Source organism: Mustela nigripes, chromosome 12, assembly GCF_022355385.1.
Source record: "Mustela nigripes isolate SB6536 chromosome 12, MUSNIG.SB6536, whole genome shotgun sequence".
NCBI classification, from domain to species: Eukaryota; Metazoa; Chordata; class Mammalia; order Carnivora; family Mustelidae; genus Mustela; species Mustela nigripes.
In genome coordinates, this window is record NC_081568.1 from 93,580,021 (window position 1) to 93,596,155 (window position 16,135).

The following is a 16,135-nucleotide window of genomic DNA, read 5'->3' on the forward strand; positions in this document are numbered from 1 at the left end:
TGGGGAGGGTATGTGATTTGGTGAGTGCTGTGAAGTGTGTAAACCTGTTGATTCACAGACCTGTACCCCTGGGGATAAAAATATATGTTTATCAAAAATTAAAAAAAAAAAAAAAAAAACAAGTGTGAAAATAAAATAAGGCACAACATATGATAAACTGACATAAATGATATATATATCATGATCAGTGAGTGCTGGGAGTAGAGAAAAAAAGAAAAAATAAATAATGGGTTTTCAAGAAGGGACTCAGGTTCTCCTGGTACCTAAGCTGAACCTAAAGCATCCTTAGTATCCTAAAAGCTAAAACAGAAGATAAACTAGACGAGAAAGTCTCATGGTTAAGAAATATGCCAAGTGATTATTTTCTAACATATAAGAAAGTCACTTCTATAAAAAGAAAACTACATTTCATGCTAGCAAGTTTAATATATGAACAATATTTTGAATAGGAATAAAACTGTGAAAATGAATATCCAAAGAAATATTTAGATCTACTATTCTGGGCTTCTAATTCTTGGCAGCCAGCTGGCTAAGAAAAATGCAAGGGGTAGTTGGCAAAACTATTGAGATATCTACAACTTTACTGGGGTCTAAAATTTTTTTTAACCTCTTTTCAATATTTGTATTAAATATATAAATAAAGTTTTCTAATTATTTAATACTAAATTGCTTGCTCTATTACTGAAATCCTCAGGAAAAAAATACTATTTAAATGAAAAAGATGAGCATGATTATTGATTTCAACTTAATGACAGCTAAATGAAAAGCAAGCACAAGAATCTCTTTTAATCCAGTACTAGTAAACATAAGACTATTCATGAACCCTAATCTCATCTGAAGTAAATGATTTATTTAGGCTGCAATTTACCATATTCACAGTTAAAAGTGTATGGCTTACTGTGGTCTATAAACAAGCAATTTTCTGATAACATCTATATCTGTTCATAACATTTAGTGATACTATTAAATTTTTTTTCAAATATTTCATGTTAAATTTAAAATTTTCATGTTAAATTAAAACATAAATTAAATTAAAACATATAAATTAAAACATATCTCTGTCATCTGATGACAGAGAATAAAACACACAGCTTGCAAAGTTCATTTTGCACAAAGTATATGGATTTTTAATTTTTCTGGGCTAGATTATTAGGACACATCAATAAAGGGATTTTTTGGTAAAGGAAATGTAGATTTCTAGTATGGACAACTAACTTCCTTTTGGATCCACAAGGATCTTCCACAAATAATAACTATAAATTCTGGACAAAATACAAAACAAACAAAAAACCAAAAGCACCCAGGTGACCATAAATAGGAAAACGTCTCGGTGAACTGTGTACATGCCAACAGTAGAAAATGCCTTAAAAACAAGAACCAATGAGACAAGCAACAACACAGTAAATCTCAAAACCTTCAACCTAAGCAAAAACAGTCACATACCTAAAAGTATATATGGTACAATTTCTTTTATGTGGAACTCTCAAAGAAACAAATCTAATCTGTAGTAAGTAAATAAAACAAAACAGAACAGTGGCTGCCTCTGGTCTTTTAGGCAACTGACTCTGAAGGGGCATGCATAATTTTCAGTAGCTAGATAGGGGGTTTTGTGTTACACAACTGTATGCATTTGTCAAAACTCAGGCAAAGTGCAGTTAAGATTTGTGTATGTTATGACTTGTATATTTTACCTCAAAGGAAAAAAATACAAAATACAGAACTCTATTAATGACATGCATGATAAAGTATTTAGGGGGGACAGTGTACTGATGGGTGCAATTTAGCTTGAAATGCATCCAAAATAAGACAGACTAATGAACAGAGGGGGTACAAATAGGTAAATAAACATGTGACACAGCAAATGTAGTAAAATATTAAAGGTAAAAATCTTGGTGTGGCTGAATATAAAAATATTTACTGTAAAGTTCTTTCAAGTTCAAAGTCTTTCAAAAAATTTAAGAGGACCTTCCCCCTACCCAAAAAAAGAAGATAAATAACATAGATTCATTCAGAGCAACTCCAGTCTAACATAATTTCCTTTCTTATTTTAACAGGCCTACTACCAGACTAGTAAATCAGAGAAAGACAACGACAACATATTTGGACCCCAATAAATTTGGGTCTTTCTTCATATTCTGATCAAAGCAAAAAAACTCAGATTGCATAAATAATAATGATAATATTAAATATATTATAACATAGTTATTGATATAATAAATAATATTTAGTTAATATAGTATATAATTAATGATATATAATTATAACATACAATTATATAGTATTATTACACAATAATAATACTGTTGTGTAAAACACTCTTTACTAGATAGCTTCCTAGTACTTCATATGTATTAACTATTTAATCTCTACAAAAGTCCTATGGGGTAGATACTATTATCCATATTTTGCTAATGGGGAAACTAAGGCATGCATATGGTAGGTAATTTGCTCAAGGTCACACACGTAGTAAGTGTCAGAGCCAGAAATCAGAATTCAAAAGAGTCTGGGTCAGAACCCCTGCTCTTAACCTCTTCCCTGTGATTTCTCTGTTAGTTGACTTCTTAACTGACATAATATATGGCATTCTTAAGTTTACGGATGACATGAAACTAGGAGCAAAAGCAAATACGTTACTTTACAAATTATCCAAAGACTAAGGATCATACACATAAGAGTCTATAACAAGATAAAAATCTATAGGGATAAAATAAAAGATTCTGCATTTGAGTACAGAAAACCAACTATACCTCCACTGACAGCACTGGTAAATAAATAGCAGGTGTTTGGCAAGAATTTGTCAAACGAAAATACGATTGAATGACAAAATAAAGAGAATGTGTGAAACAGAGAAACACTTTAATAAGCCAAAAGCAAAATATGAATTTAATAAATAATGCTACAAAATGCAAATATATAACTATGTTATCTAGAAGTAGGTTAAATGAGAGCCCTATGAGACTGTTGTGGTTAGGCAAATTCCAGAAATTCCATGTAAATTCCTAGGAACTACACATACAGATAAACTAGAACAAATTTAGAGCAAAAGTGCAGAACATAAAACTGTATTATCTGAGGTGTAACTGAGGAAGCTGCGAAAATATAATGTGGAGAAAAGAACTCAAGTGAACAGAGTAACAAACTTCAAAGTGTAAGGTACTATTATGAAAAAGAAGGATCATTCTGTAATTGCCCTCAAGAATAAAAATAAGAACTGCCAACTGAGATTAGCTACAGGGGTTTTGGGAAAACAAATTCAGTGTCAACACAAGGAAGATTTTTCTAAAGAAAAGGCCGGGGAGAGGGTGGCTGGGTCATGGACATCGGGGAGGGTATGTGCAGATGGTGAGTGCTGTGAAGTGTCTAAGACTGATGACTGACAGACCTGTACCAAGGGGTACAAGTAATACATTATATATTAAGACAAAATAATTTTTTAAAAAAGAAAAGAAAAGGCAAGGGAGAAGGGATGACCTCACAAGGGTATGAATACCTAAACATGATATGGTAACCTCAATAAAAGATAATCTCTCCCAAATTTAAGAACTTACTATATAATATATAATATAATATATATATATAATATAAGGCAATTTTTATATTCTGTCATGAAAAGTTCTAGATAACATTCACCAAAACACACTTGCAATGAGAAAATTTAAATGTGAAGGGAAAGGGCCACCTGGGTGGCTCAGTCATTGGGCGTCTGCCTTCAGGTCCAGTGACGGTCCCAGGGTCCTGGATAGAGCCTTGCATCAGGCTCCCTGCTCAGCGGGAAGCCTGCTTCTCTCTCTCCCACCTGCTCCTGCTTGTGTTCCCTCTCTCACTGTCTCTCTCTCTTTGTCAAATAAATAAATAAATAGATAGATAAAATCTTTTAAATAAATAAATAAATATGAAGGAAAAATAAGAAAAGTTATTTGTCAAGTCCACAAATGGGGAGAGATTTAAGCTTAAAAGCATCAGAAGAATATTCAAAAGAAAGGAAAAACAAACTTGCTTACACCAATACTTAAAAGTTTTACATATAAAAACATCAAAAGACAAAAAGCTGTGCAATTAGGACAAATGGATTATATCTTTAATATACAGCTATGCCATACAGGACAGCAGCCACAAGCTACATGTGGCTATTGCAATTCAATTAATTTAAATTGCTCTTCAATCGATTAAACACTAAAAATTTACTTTCTCAACTGCACTAGCTATACTGCAAATGGTCAAAAGCTACTCTGGCTAGTGGTTACTGTATTGAAGAAGGCAGAAACAGAACATTTCTATCACTGCAGAAGTACTACTGGAACTTTAACATATAAAACAGATTAATTTAGCTCAGGGACTTCACTACATAGTTAAGAGAAGAGCTGAGATGCCAATAGGCATCATTGTGCAGCAACCCAGAGATGAGGAACAAGAGGAAGCCATTACCATCCCTAAGACAGAGGACAAAGTGCAGAGTCCAAAACCCAACATCACCTGACAGAAGCTGGACCCATAGCAGGTGTGTTGGGTGGGGTCTGGAGATAAGAATGGGAAGCAGCCCCTGCTGGATAAACACCCTGTTGTAAAAAGAGAGGAAGGAATACCCCAACTTCTCTCCTCCTCTACCCTCCAATCTCCTGCCAGTACCCTCTGTGGCTGACCCCAGACAATACCCAGGTGACAAAGGAGCCTGGGAAATGCAACCTATAAAGGCCAGACCCTCTGTCAAAAAGGGCAGAAAAGGGAAAAAAGAACTATGAGGTCAAACAGGCTAAAGCCTGGCACAGGTACAAAGAGAATTTAAAGAAAAAACCCACAAATGCCCAACATCTGAAAAATGTCCAACCTCACCAGTAAGTAAATATAAATTCAAACAATTACTATTAAAATAAAAGTAATATTAAATTAACAACAATAAATGATAACTCAGGTACTTAGTGCTGAAAAGGATATGGCAAAAACAGATACACTCACATACTCCTAGGGAAGGAAATCAGTTTGCCAAATTTTTCAAACAAATTTGAACAAATTTGCAATTAGCATCAACAATATTAACCAATTCCTGTTAAACCCAATGAAAGCAGATCCAAGGATAAAATCCAAAGTCCAGAATACCTAAATTTCAGAAAATAATTTGAGCAATAAAGTTGCTCACTACAGCTTCATCACATTGAAGAAAAATGAACAACCTCAAAGTTATCCAGTAGGTCAGCAGTTATGTAAAATTAAGGTACATTAAAAAAAATAATAATAAAATAAAATAAATTAAGGTACACTTATCCATTTATAAAAAAAAAAAAATGAGTGCTTTTTGCCAGCCACAATGATAGGTACTGGAAATATGAAAAAAATGAAGAGGTAAAAATAGACTAATTTATATCCATTTATATAGTGTTTATGAAGAGTTTCAACATATTAAGGACATGTTTATGACATGGCTACTGAATACCAATGAATCAGAAATTGATTATACTCACATTAAACAAAATATGACAAAAGGTGAGTAACAGTGATTAGCTCTAAGCAGTAATTTTATGAGGTTTTATTTTTCCTTCTTTATACATTTCTGAACTTTCAAAATTTTCAAAATGAACTTTACAGTTCTCCTTCAGAGGTATTAATGTAAATGACAGATTAAGGACTTCAAGCCTGCCACAATAGTGCTAGTTTACCTGTTGCAATAATAAACCGCATTATTTGGATCCAGGTCTATTGCCTGTGTGTAACAATCCACGGCAGCAGCATAATTTTCCTCTTTCATGTGGTTATTGCCTGAAATAATCAATATGTACAGTAACTACAATATACACAAAAAATAGAAAGTCTGAAAGATAAATCTGAATCACAGGAACTACAATAATATGAAGGTCAACAAGATGATTTTTCTTTTTTTTATTTTTTATGTAAACTCTGCCCACGATGTGGGACTTGAAAACTCAGGCTCCCAAGATCAAGAGCCACATGTTTGGGGCACCTGGGTGACTCAGTGTGTTAAGCCTCTGCCTTCACCCCAGGTCATGATCTCAGGTTCCTGGCATTGAGCCCCACATCTCTACTCAGCGGGGAGCCTGCTTCCCATTCTCTCTCTGCCTACTTGTGATCTCTCTCTCTCTCTCAATCAAATAAATAAATAAACTCTTAAAAAAAAAAAAGCCATATGTTCTACCAACTGAGCCAAGAGACGCCCCCTCAACATGTTTTTTCAATGGCACTAAGGGGTAAAAGTTATATTGTACTATACAGTTGATACTCCTCAGTCATCAGTGTGTTTGAATGATCCTAACAATGCAAAGTCGTAAAACAACTAATGTTTGCATACCTTATGAAATCTGGGCTTCAGTGAGTTAATGCAGTAATTATGAATATCTAGGCGAAATCTAATCTCTTCTTACCTTCCTTATCTTCATCTCTCTCTTCTTTTTAGAGCTGCCCACCCCATTCCAGATACAACACCCTTCTCAATCATCATCTCAATCTGGATCCCTCTTCCAGTCCTCCCTGTCAAAACACACACCTGCTAAACAGTCAAGCCCTCAGAACTCTGCTGTGTGGGTAAACTGGTAAAATTAATCATGTTAATAAGTTATTGGCAGATAATATTTTTATGCACTACCCTTTCCAGAGATAAATTTTTAAAAGGGGATAGGTGGACATGAATTTCTACAAAGACAGAATTTCAGGTACCAGGGCTACCCCACAGGTACTAATTTCCAAGAAGGGCCTCTGCAGATACATCTGGAAATAATTTAGCGGGGTAACAACCAGCCAGTAAAATAAGGGATTTCCTGTGGCTATCTTCTGTATTCCCTGAAATGGAATGTGTCCTGCTCACTGATTAATAACCTCTGTTCAAAATCTAAATTTTAAAACACTGGATAAGAGGAAAGATTTACATCACAAAGGTCTGTATTATTCCTTCCAAATTCCAATAAACCAGAAGTTCTCCTATTAGCTTGGTCTTTTAACAGATCATTAGCTACTTCATAGGACGAGGACAGTACAACTTTACAAGGAACAGGAACAGGAAGATTAAAGGAAACACAGGTAGACAAAAGCATCTAAAATCATGCAAAAGTAGGGCATCTGGGAGGCTCCATCTGTTAAGTTTGACTCTTGATTTTGGCTCAGGTCACTATCTCAGGCTATGAGATGGAGATTGAAATCGAGCCCCTGCATCAGGCTCAATGCCTAAAATTCTTTCTCTGCCCCTCCCCACATCTCAAATAAATAAATAAATAAAATCATGTGAAAAGTTACTGCACATTAAGAATCAGAAATGCATATAAGGAGTGACTATTAGAGACACCTGGGTGGGTCATCTGACTCAATCTCCACTTAGGTCATGATCTCAGGATGTGGGATCGAGTTCCACATGGGGCTCTGCACTGAGCATGGAGACTACTTAGAATTTTCTCTCTCTCTCCCTCCGCCCCAACTCACGCCTACACAGGTACACATGCACTCTCTTAAAAAAACAAACACAAACAAAAACAGGGATTCCACTAATAGCTACATGGTTTCTTCCTAGGGTAATAAAAATGTTCTATAATTGTGGTAATGGTTGCACAGCTCCACGACTATACTACAAAACCAATGAATCTGTACACTTTATTTATTTATTTATTTATTTTTAAGATTTCATTTATTCATTTGACAGACAGAGATCACAAGTAGGCAGAGAGGCAGGCAGAGAGAGAGAGGAGGAAGCAGGCTCCCCACAGAGCAGAGAGCCCGATGTGGGGCTCGATCCCAGGACTCTGGGATCATGACCTGAGCCGAAGGCAGAGGCTTTAACCCACTGAGCCACCCAGGCACCCCTTATTTATTTATTTTAAAGATTTTATTTATTTATTTGAGAGAGAGACAGTGAGAGAGAGCATGAGCAAGGAGGAGGTGAGAGGGAGAAGCAGACTCCCCGTGGAGTTGGGAGCCCAATATGGGACTCTATCCCAGGACTCCGGGATGACCTAAGCTGAAGGCAGTCGCTTAACTGACTGAGTCACCCAGGCGCCCAAATCTGTACACTTTAAAGGAGTAAACTGTATGGTATGCAAATCATAGCTCAATAAAGCTGATGGGTTTTGTTTGTTTGTTTTTAGAATTATTTATTTCAGATAGAGAAAGAGCAAGTGGGAGGAGGGACACACAGAGGGAGAGAGAATCTCAAGAAGACTCCCCCCGCCCTGAAAGCAGAGCTAAGGCAGGGCTTGATCCCAAGACCCTAAGATCATGACCTGAGCCGAAACAAAGATTTGGATGCTCAACCAACTGTACTACCAAGGCAACCCTCAATAAAGCTGTTTAAAAAAAATTAATTTAGATCCCCACCCCCCAAAAGTAACAACTATAAAACCTCTAAGGAAGCTAAGAGGATTACATAGTTTTTATGACAGAGCAAGATAATATTAACTACATGAGCCTAGGTACTTAAATAGGTTTGTTTCTCCTGTGCAAAGGAATTTTCTGGGTTATGTGGATTTTCTTTTTGCTCTTGGGCCTTTTCATCTTGGGTTCTTAGGGAGTCCTCTGGTACCACAGTGACCCCAAAAATTAAAACCAGAAATAGACACGACCACTTAACTCATGCTCTAACTAAAATCCACTGTGCTTATTTCTTACCACATTATCTTGAGGCAACGATGAAGGTGTTGGGCAATGACCAGAACATTCCCACTGCCAGGCCAGAAAAGCACTGATAGTAAGAGAATGCCTAGAAGACCACAACCCTAGGTCCCTTCCCTGTCCATGATCACATGCTGAAAACATACTAAACCGCAGCCGTGATCATGTGCTCCCTGCTTGCTCTCTGGCACCTACTCCCCTAAACCTCTCCTGCAAAACTCCAGGGGTCCACCTTGCTGGCAGATAGGTGGGTTGTTAAGGCTTGAGCTGCCACCTCCCTCGGCAGCTGGTACCAGAAATAAATTCCACCTTTCTCTTTTCCAAACCCTCCTCTCTTGAGTTATTGGCTACTCCCACAAGAGAGTATCTGAGTTTGTTCCTGACAGTGTTGGCAAAACCAGCCAGGAGCTGTGCCTCTGACTGTCCAGTCCCTTTGGGGTTCCTAAGGACGGAGCAGGTGGCCCCAACAGCACCAGGGCTCACCCATTCTTTCCTGAGTTAGCAGTTGTGACAGATCATTCACTAGCAGGGTGGCACTGTTATTATCATTATTATTAATATTAATAAAATCTTTTGTATGTCTTTTCCTGTAAACCACCACCCCATCAAATGTCTACATACTATATGTATATATAAATTTACATATAGTAGCAGTAAGCCTAAAGTTACAAAACATCTAACGTACAAATATGCAGGACACAGATGAAGAAATTTGTAAAGATAAATATAAATGAACATTTTATAGCAATTTATGCTTTCGTGGTCCTCTCCTATAAAATTATCTCCTTTAATTATGAAGATGACCTGTAAGATATGCCTAGACTTTTGTGATGTGTGAGGAAATGACAGAAATGAAACCATCTTGGTTTTTTCTGAGCTTACTGTAGCTTTTCAGAAAACAAACACAGAAATATTTGAAAGCAACCTTTCAGGAAGGTACTAGCGGACTAGAAGCCTTGATTAACACAGTTAAGTATAACACACAGCCCCGAATAATCTTACACTTGACAGTCTACAATGGCCTTGTGGGGCTCTGCACTGGGCGTGGAGTCTGCTTGAGATTCTCTCTCTCCCTCTGCCCTTCCCTCTCATCTCCTTCTCACCTCCCTCCTCTTCCCTCCCCCTCCCCCCGGTACACTCAATAGAATAAAATAAAATTGCTTTAACTTTGTGTGTAATGTGTCTTAGATATGATAGGTCTTAAGAAAAACAAAGAATAAAAGCTTTTGGTTAAAGGCGAAAGCAAGAGCAGTTCAGTTACCCATGCTGGAACAGTAAATGACTCCTAATCCTCCTCTTACCAACATTCACTACATCATAGCAAACTGTGTGGGGAACACAATCTCCTGCAGAGGGAGTAAACATGATGGACAAAAATTAAATTTCAATTTGCCATCTATTCAATATCATCCTCATTGAGCTCAGATACTATAAAACTCTGAGCAAGAAAAAAAAAAACACAACAGATTAAATTGTTAAAATTAGAAACTAAATATATGGAAAATGCATTTCTATCTGGATAGCCTAAATTGAAATTCTTGGTGGGGGAGTACTCTTGATTCAAATGACAACAAGGATCTGGTTGTTGCTTAATTTTTTATTAAAGATTTTATTTATTTATTTGAGAGAGAGAGAGAGCAGGGGCAGGGGGCCCTGCAGGGGGGAAGGTACAAGCAGACTCTCCACTGAGCAGGGAACCCGACTTGGAGCTCACTCTCAGGACCCCAGGATCATGATCTGAGCCAAAGGCTTAACTGACTGAGCCATCTAGGTACCCCTTGGTTGTTGCTTACTTTTACATGTAATGTATGAAAGACATCATTCTAAAATTTTAAGTCACTGTAGTACTACCATTTCTTAGAGAAAATAGGAAATGGAAAATCGAAAGCTGTGTATTTGTTGGAAATACAGAACTTTATAATGTAATCCTATGACAATAATCAAAGTAGTAAAAATGCAGACAAAGACATTAAGATAATGTTATTTAGGATTACAAAATTATCCATCTAGGTAAGTAAATCATGGTCTTACAGTACCATGGAACACTATGTGGCCATTAAAAACAATGATATATGTATGTATTTATAAATTTAATAGAGAAGATAAGGCCCAAGGAATAGGAAAAACTTCCATATCTACCATTTTAGACATCAACTGTTGGGTTTTTTGTTTGTTTTTTTTTTTATAAGTAAACACCCTTTTTCGGTGTAAGGAAAAGTACAGAAAAATGGTTCTGAATCAATATTGTATAGCTTCAGAACATGGCATAATCCCTAAAACTCTCTGCCTATAGGACATGGAATTTCTTGGCTCTCATTCACTGCTAATATCAAAACTTCCCTCCAGCTTCTTAGTACAACTCTTGTATGTCTGACCTGACTCTCCTCTATAGCTTAACATAAATGACATGACAGAAAAATTGAACACAGATCCTCAACAGTGACTTATTAGCACCAAGAATGTTTCAAGAGCCACTATTAGAAGATGTAGTAATATAGTAACTAAATGTGCTAGCTAATACTTACATGCCATATACATGCATTAACAAATTTCAAAGAATTAGAAAACAGTAAATATATACAAGAGTTAAAATAATACTGAAAATTATTTTCATCTCTTTAAACATAAAAAAGAATTTGGTATGCTGGAGTACACATAGCAAATTCAGTTATAAGTAATCTCCTTTAAGTGACTTGTTTTCCAGGTCTTATTCACATCAGATCTGCTTCTCTTGGAACAAGACACAACTATATTGCTCACAAGCCATTCTATGTTTCTAGGTTTTTTCCCCATCACATTTATTTCTGTTTCACAAATACCATGTGGCCTCATGACAATCCAGGCAAAGTCATTTTCTCCAGAGTTTCAGAAAGTTTTACTAAATAAGTAATTTCTTTATGAAATTCTCACCTTCATCTTTTAATTGGTCAGCTTTTCCCACATCTTCAGGCACTGAGTTTGAGAGAGGCAAAACGTCATTCTGAAATTAAATAAAAATCAATGTATTTCCATTTAGCTACATAAAAAAGAGCCATCCCACAGAACCATAAATAATAATGAATAACCTGCATTACAGTAACTCATCTGCAATTACATGTGATGAAATTTAACTTGTAAATAAAAAGATTAGAAAGAAATAGGCGAATAGTCCTCTCACATAATTTTATTAGGAAAATGACTATGTAGAATTTTCTCTAGAAGATAATGGGCTACTGTGAATCAAAGTTTTTTATTTGCTTTACCTAGATCAAAAAATCCTACTTCATGCAGAACAAATATAAGTAACCAATATACTTAAAATACTATAACCATAAAATAAATTATACTGTGGGTAATGGAGATAAACTGACTATTTACATTTATGCTACAGGTTTATTGTGTATTTTATTGACAAATACCTTTTTAGTGAATGGAAATGCTTTGTTGTTTTAAATGAACATGCTGCTGAAAATAAATTCATTATATTTAAAAATAAAAACAGGATATTTTGTTATCCAAATTAGATATTAGGTATAGTTGTGAAGATTTTTTTTTCTGAAATTTCTAATAAATTCTATTAAATTCTGGTAAAATAAATAGATAACAAGTATACAAAGAATAGGAAGAGAAATATATTCAAGAAATTTTTTTTTATATTAGTGAAAATCTTTTTTTTTTTTTTTATTAGTGAAAATCTTGAAACACGTTTAATATTTAAGGAGATAGCCCACTAAGTCAAATTCACAGTTTACAAAAAGAGCACTAATAATATGATCCTATTACTTAAATACGTGCACACACACATATACATGCACACAGGCTAAAAAACAAAGACAGGAAAGGTCTAAGGAGGTAAAATTTTCAGTCTCTTCTTTATATCATTCCATGTTGACCGAATTTTTTAAAACAGTGGACATATATTAATTTCATCATAAAATAAAAAAACAATGTAAATTTCCTGTTTTCAGTAGCTACTACCATCCTCAAACCTCCTTTGCATTTATAGGGTTCAAACCAAAGGCACAAGCAGAAATATCTTGAGTGGCACCAGGAAAATAATGCAATTTTCCATTTTTGAAAGATCTTTTTAAAATTGTGCTGCTTTTATACTTGACTCTGAAGTTCATGAGTAAAGCTATAGTTTTCAAGAAAACATAATTTGTAGCTAATGTGCCTATGTACTACATTTAGAATATACCCACCAGGTTCTTTGTCTTGTCTAAAGTTTCAAGGAACTTGATAATTCCAACGTTCAAATATACTTCCCTAATTACACACAAATTTTCACAAGTATAAAATCATTCATCAAGTACATGAGTTGTTCTTATATTTTGTAATCTTTCTCTACTAATCAGTTTTTCTAAGCATAAAGTATCAGAATAAAATGGAATAAAAAATAGAGTTAAAATGGGAATCCTTGTAACTAGAGGTCACTACTTAAAACTGACTACGGTCATAGGATGTAAATGTAGTTCAAGGACACAGGACTGCACCGCAGTACTTGCTATCAGGGTTTCTTCTATGACACATCTTCTAACAAGCCTGGGCAGTTAATGCATGGGGGAAAAGTGGCTTTTTCGAGTCACAAAAAATGGCATATTGATAAATGGACTCTAATCTGCTCTGCCTTCTAAATCCTTCTGAATTATTTTATTTATTTTTTTTAAAGATTTTATTTATTTATTTGACAGAGAGAAATCACAAGTAGATGGAGAGGCAGGCAGAGAGAGAGAGGGAAGCAGGCTCTCTGCTGAGCAGGGAGCCCGATGCGGGACTCGATCCCAGGACTCTGAGATCATGACCTGATCCAAAGGCAGCAGCCTAACCCACTGAGCCACCCAGGCGCCCCCTTCTGAATTATTTTAATGAAATTGCCACAGTTCTATATCTTTTAAAAACTAATTCTTATATTCATTGAATACATTTGAGCAGCCATAATGTAGGGATGAGGGTTATCTACTTTATATAAAGGACTGAATCCATTTAGTATAGAAACTTAACTCCTAAAACTAAAATGATCAATGTAACAACCAAGGATACTTAGACGAATAATTTCTTTTTTTCTGAAGTTTTTAATTCCAGTTAGTTAACATACAGTATTATTTTAGTTTCAGGTGTACAATATAATGATTCAATAATTCCGTACTTTACCTGGTACTCATCGTAAGTGTCCTCTTTAATCCCCATCACCTGTTTCACCCATCCCCCCCACCTTCCACCCCTTTAGTAACCCTCAGTTTGTTCTCTATAGTGAAATCTGTTTCTTGGTTTGTCTCTCACTCGCTCTCTTTTTTTTTTACCCTTTGCTGTTTGCATGTTTCTTAAATTCCACATATGAGTGAAATCATATGGTATCTTTCTCTGACTTGTTTCGCTTAGCATAATACCCTCTAGTTCCATCTATGCTATTGCAAATGGCAAGACCTCACTCTTTTTTATGGTGAAATAGAGACATAATTTCTTTAATTTTAACAATTTTGATGCTGCTTTAGGCAAGTTTTAGACTCTCTTTGAGGTACTCTCCTAACAAACATGTATGTGATGAAGTTGCTGCTGTTAAATAGGAATAACAAAGAATTAATACCACAAATAACACTGTGCAGATACACAATGCAGCCAATTCCAAGAAATTATATTCTAAAAATAGTAAGTAAAAAATTTTTACAATTAAATATAATCATAGGGAAACAGTGAGAGAGAAAGAAAACAGAGCCCTATTTAAACAGAGCGCAAAAGTCAATTTGAGTCTCCTGAGAAGTAAAAAAAAAAAATTCTGATCTCTTTAATATGAGGTGAACAGTGACAGGAGCTAAGGAATGAGCAAATCCAAGTGTTGTCTCAAGCACAAGCCTCTTGGGCATCTAGGACTTAAATAAAGTCAGCTTCAACCATGGGCATATCCAGCCACTGCAATGGGGTTCCCTAAGGAGGCCAGAAGCCCAGACAATCACAGCAACCAAAGCAGAGCAAAGGGGAATTCTATGATGGGGGGCACAGAGACATGTCACTATCTCCTTACATCTTTGTCATATAATTAGTATTGATCTGTCTGATAACCGCATTGTTCTTTTTTCCAAGTATAGAAAGATGGAAGATAATACTGCCAACTTGCAATCTTCACTGCAATTCTCAGAACCTCTTCCAACAAGTTCTAGAAGCAGCCAATGTGGTAGTATCAGCAATGTCCCTGCCAGGCTGAAGTATACACTACATGCTTCGGCTTTTCCCCTGAGTTCCTCATTTTCTACCGAAGCTTGAATACAGAACTAGAATAACAAAAGGAGTTCACGAGGCACCAAAGTGTAATGAAAAAACACATGAGAGGTCACCCCGGGACCCTAAAATCAGTAACCTTAAGATTTTTCAGACAGTTGAAGGGATGCGTGGGTGACTCAGTCAGTAAAATGTCAGACTCTTGATTTCGGCTCAGGTCATGACCTCAGAGTTGTGAGACTGAGCCCCACATCAGGCTCTGTACTAGGTATGGAGCCTACTTAAGATTTTCTCTATCCCTCTCCTTCTACCCCTCACTGCTCCCTGCTTACACTGTCTCTCTACAAATCAATCACTGAATAAATAAAACTGTCTTTAAAAACATTTTTTTAGGGCACCTGAGTGGCTCAGTGGGTTAAGCCGCTGCCTTCGGCTCAGGTCATGATCTCAGGGTCCTGGGATTGAGTCCCACATCGGGCTCTCTGCTCAGCGGGGAGCCTGCTTCCTCCCTCTCTCTCTCTCTGCCTGCCTCTCTGCCTACTTGTGATCTCTCTCTGTCAAATAAATAAATAAAATCTTTAAAAAAAAAAATTTTTTTTTTAGGCAGTGTTATGGTCCATGTTCCCTGAAAAGGCCAGAAACCAGAGACCATTATAAACAGTTCTTGAGAGCAGGGATATCAGAAAACTTGGTTTTTGGCATTACTTTTGCACAATGACCCTGCAACTTCCCCTGTCTTAAAGAGCCCTATCAATGGTCAAATTTTATGAAATCTGCTTCAAAATGATGATTCAATTCCTAATGAATCTACTTCAACATAGTTGCTTTGTAAACAGGAAAATTTTGTTTTTAACTTGTATTCCATGTCAGAAATCTAAAAATGCTCAGAGACTAAACAGGACTTAAAAAGCAACTAAGACATATCATTAAACATAAAAGAAGGTGAAAGGATGTGAACAGCTACTAATATGGAAACCTAAAGCATGTTAAAAGTTTTATTTTAGGTCCCAAATCATCTCCTTACACCTAGGAAGAAGTTAGTTACCTAAAGTCTAGCCCCTCAAATGTTAACAACCCAACATTATTATTGTAGTCACACTTAAATCAGATACTAATGAGAAAACAGTGACAGCTTACCTTACAGAAGGAGTTGGTGAACATTTCTGTCAAAGGCTGTGAAACTGCTAGATGGGTATCTTCTGGGCTGATTTTAAAAACTGTCTCCAAGCACTGAATTGCAACTTGAGATAAATTTGAATAGTGAAAAAAAAATTAGCAACCTAAAAAAAGAAACGACCTTTTTTTCTGGTAGAAATCTGCACTCTGTGCAATCTGTGGTAAT

At 36.0% G+C, this 16,135-nt stretch overlaps 1 protein-coding gene across 2 annotated transcripts in view; it reads right to left on the minus strand.

Moving 5' to 3' along the window:
* SGTB (small glutamine rich tetratricopeptide repeat co-chaperone beta) overlaps positions 1–16,135 on the minus strand; it is a 48,261-nt gene that overhangs the window by 22,156 nt on the left and 9,970 nt on the right. For both annotated transcript variants that reach the window (XM_059417981.1, XM_059417979.1), the window contains exons 3-5: positions 15,931–16,034; positions 11,512–11,581; positions 5,652–5,751 (exon numbers count right to left, since the gene is read on the minus strand). In XM_059417981.1, the coding sequence (XP_059273964.1) occupies positions 5,652–5,751; positions 11,512–11,581; positions 15,931–16,034 (274 nt within the window). The remainder of the gene's footprint in view (positions 1–5,651; positions 5,752–11,511; positions 11,582–15,930; positions 16,035–16,135) is intronic.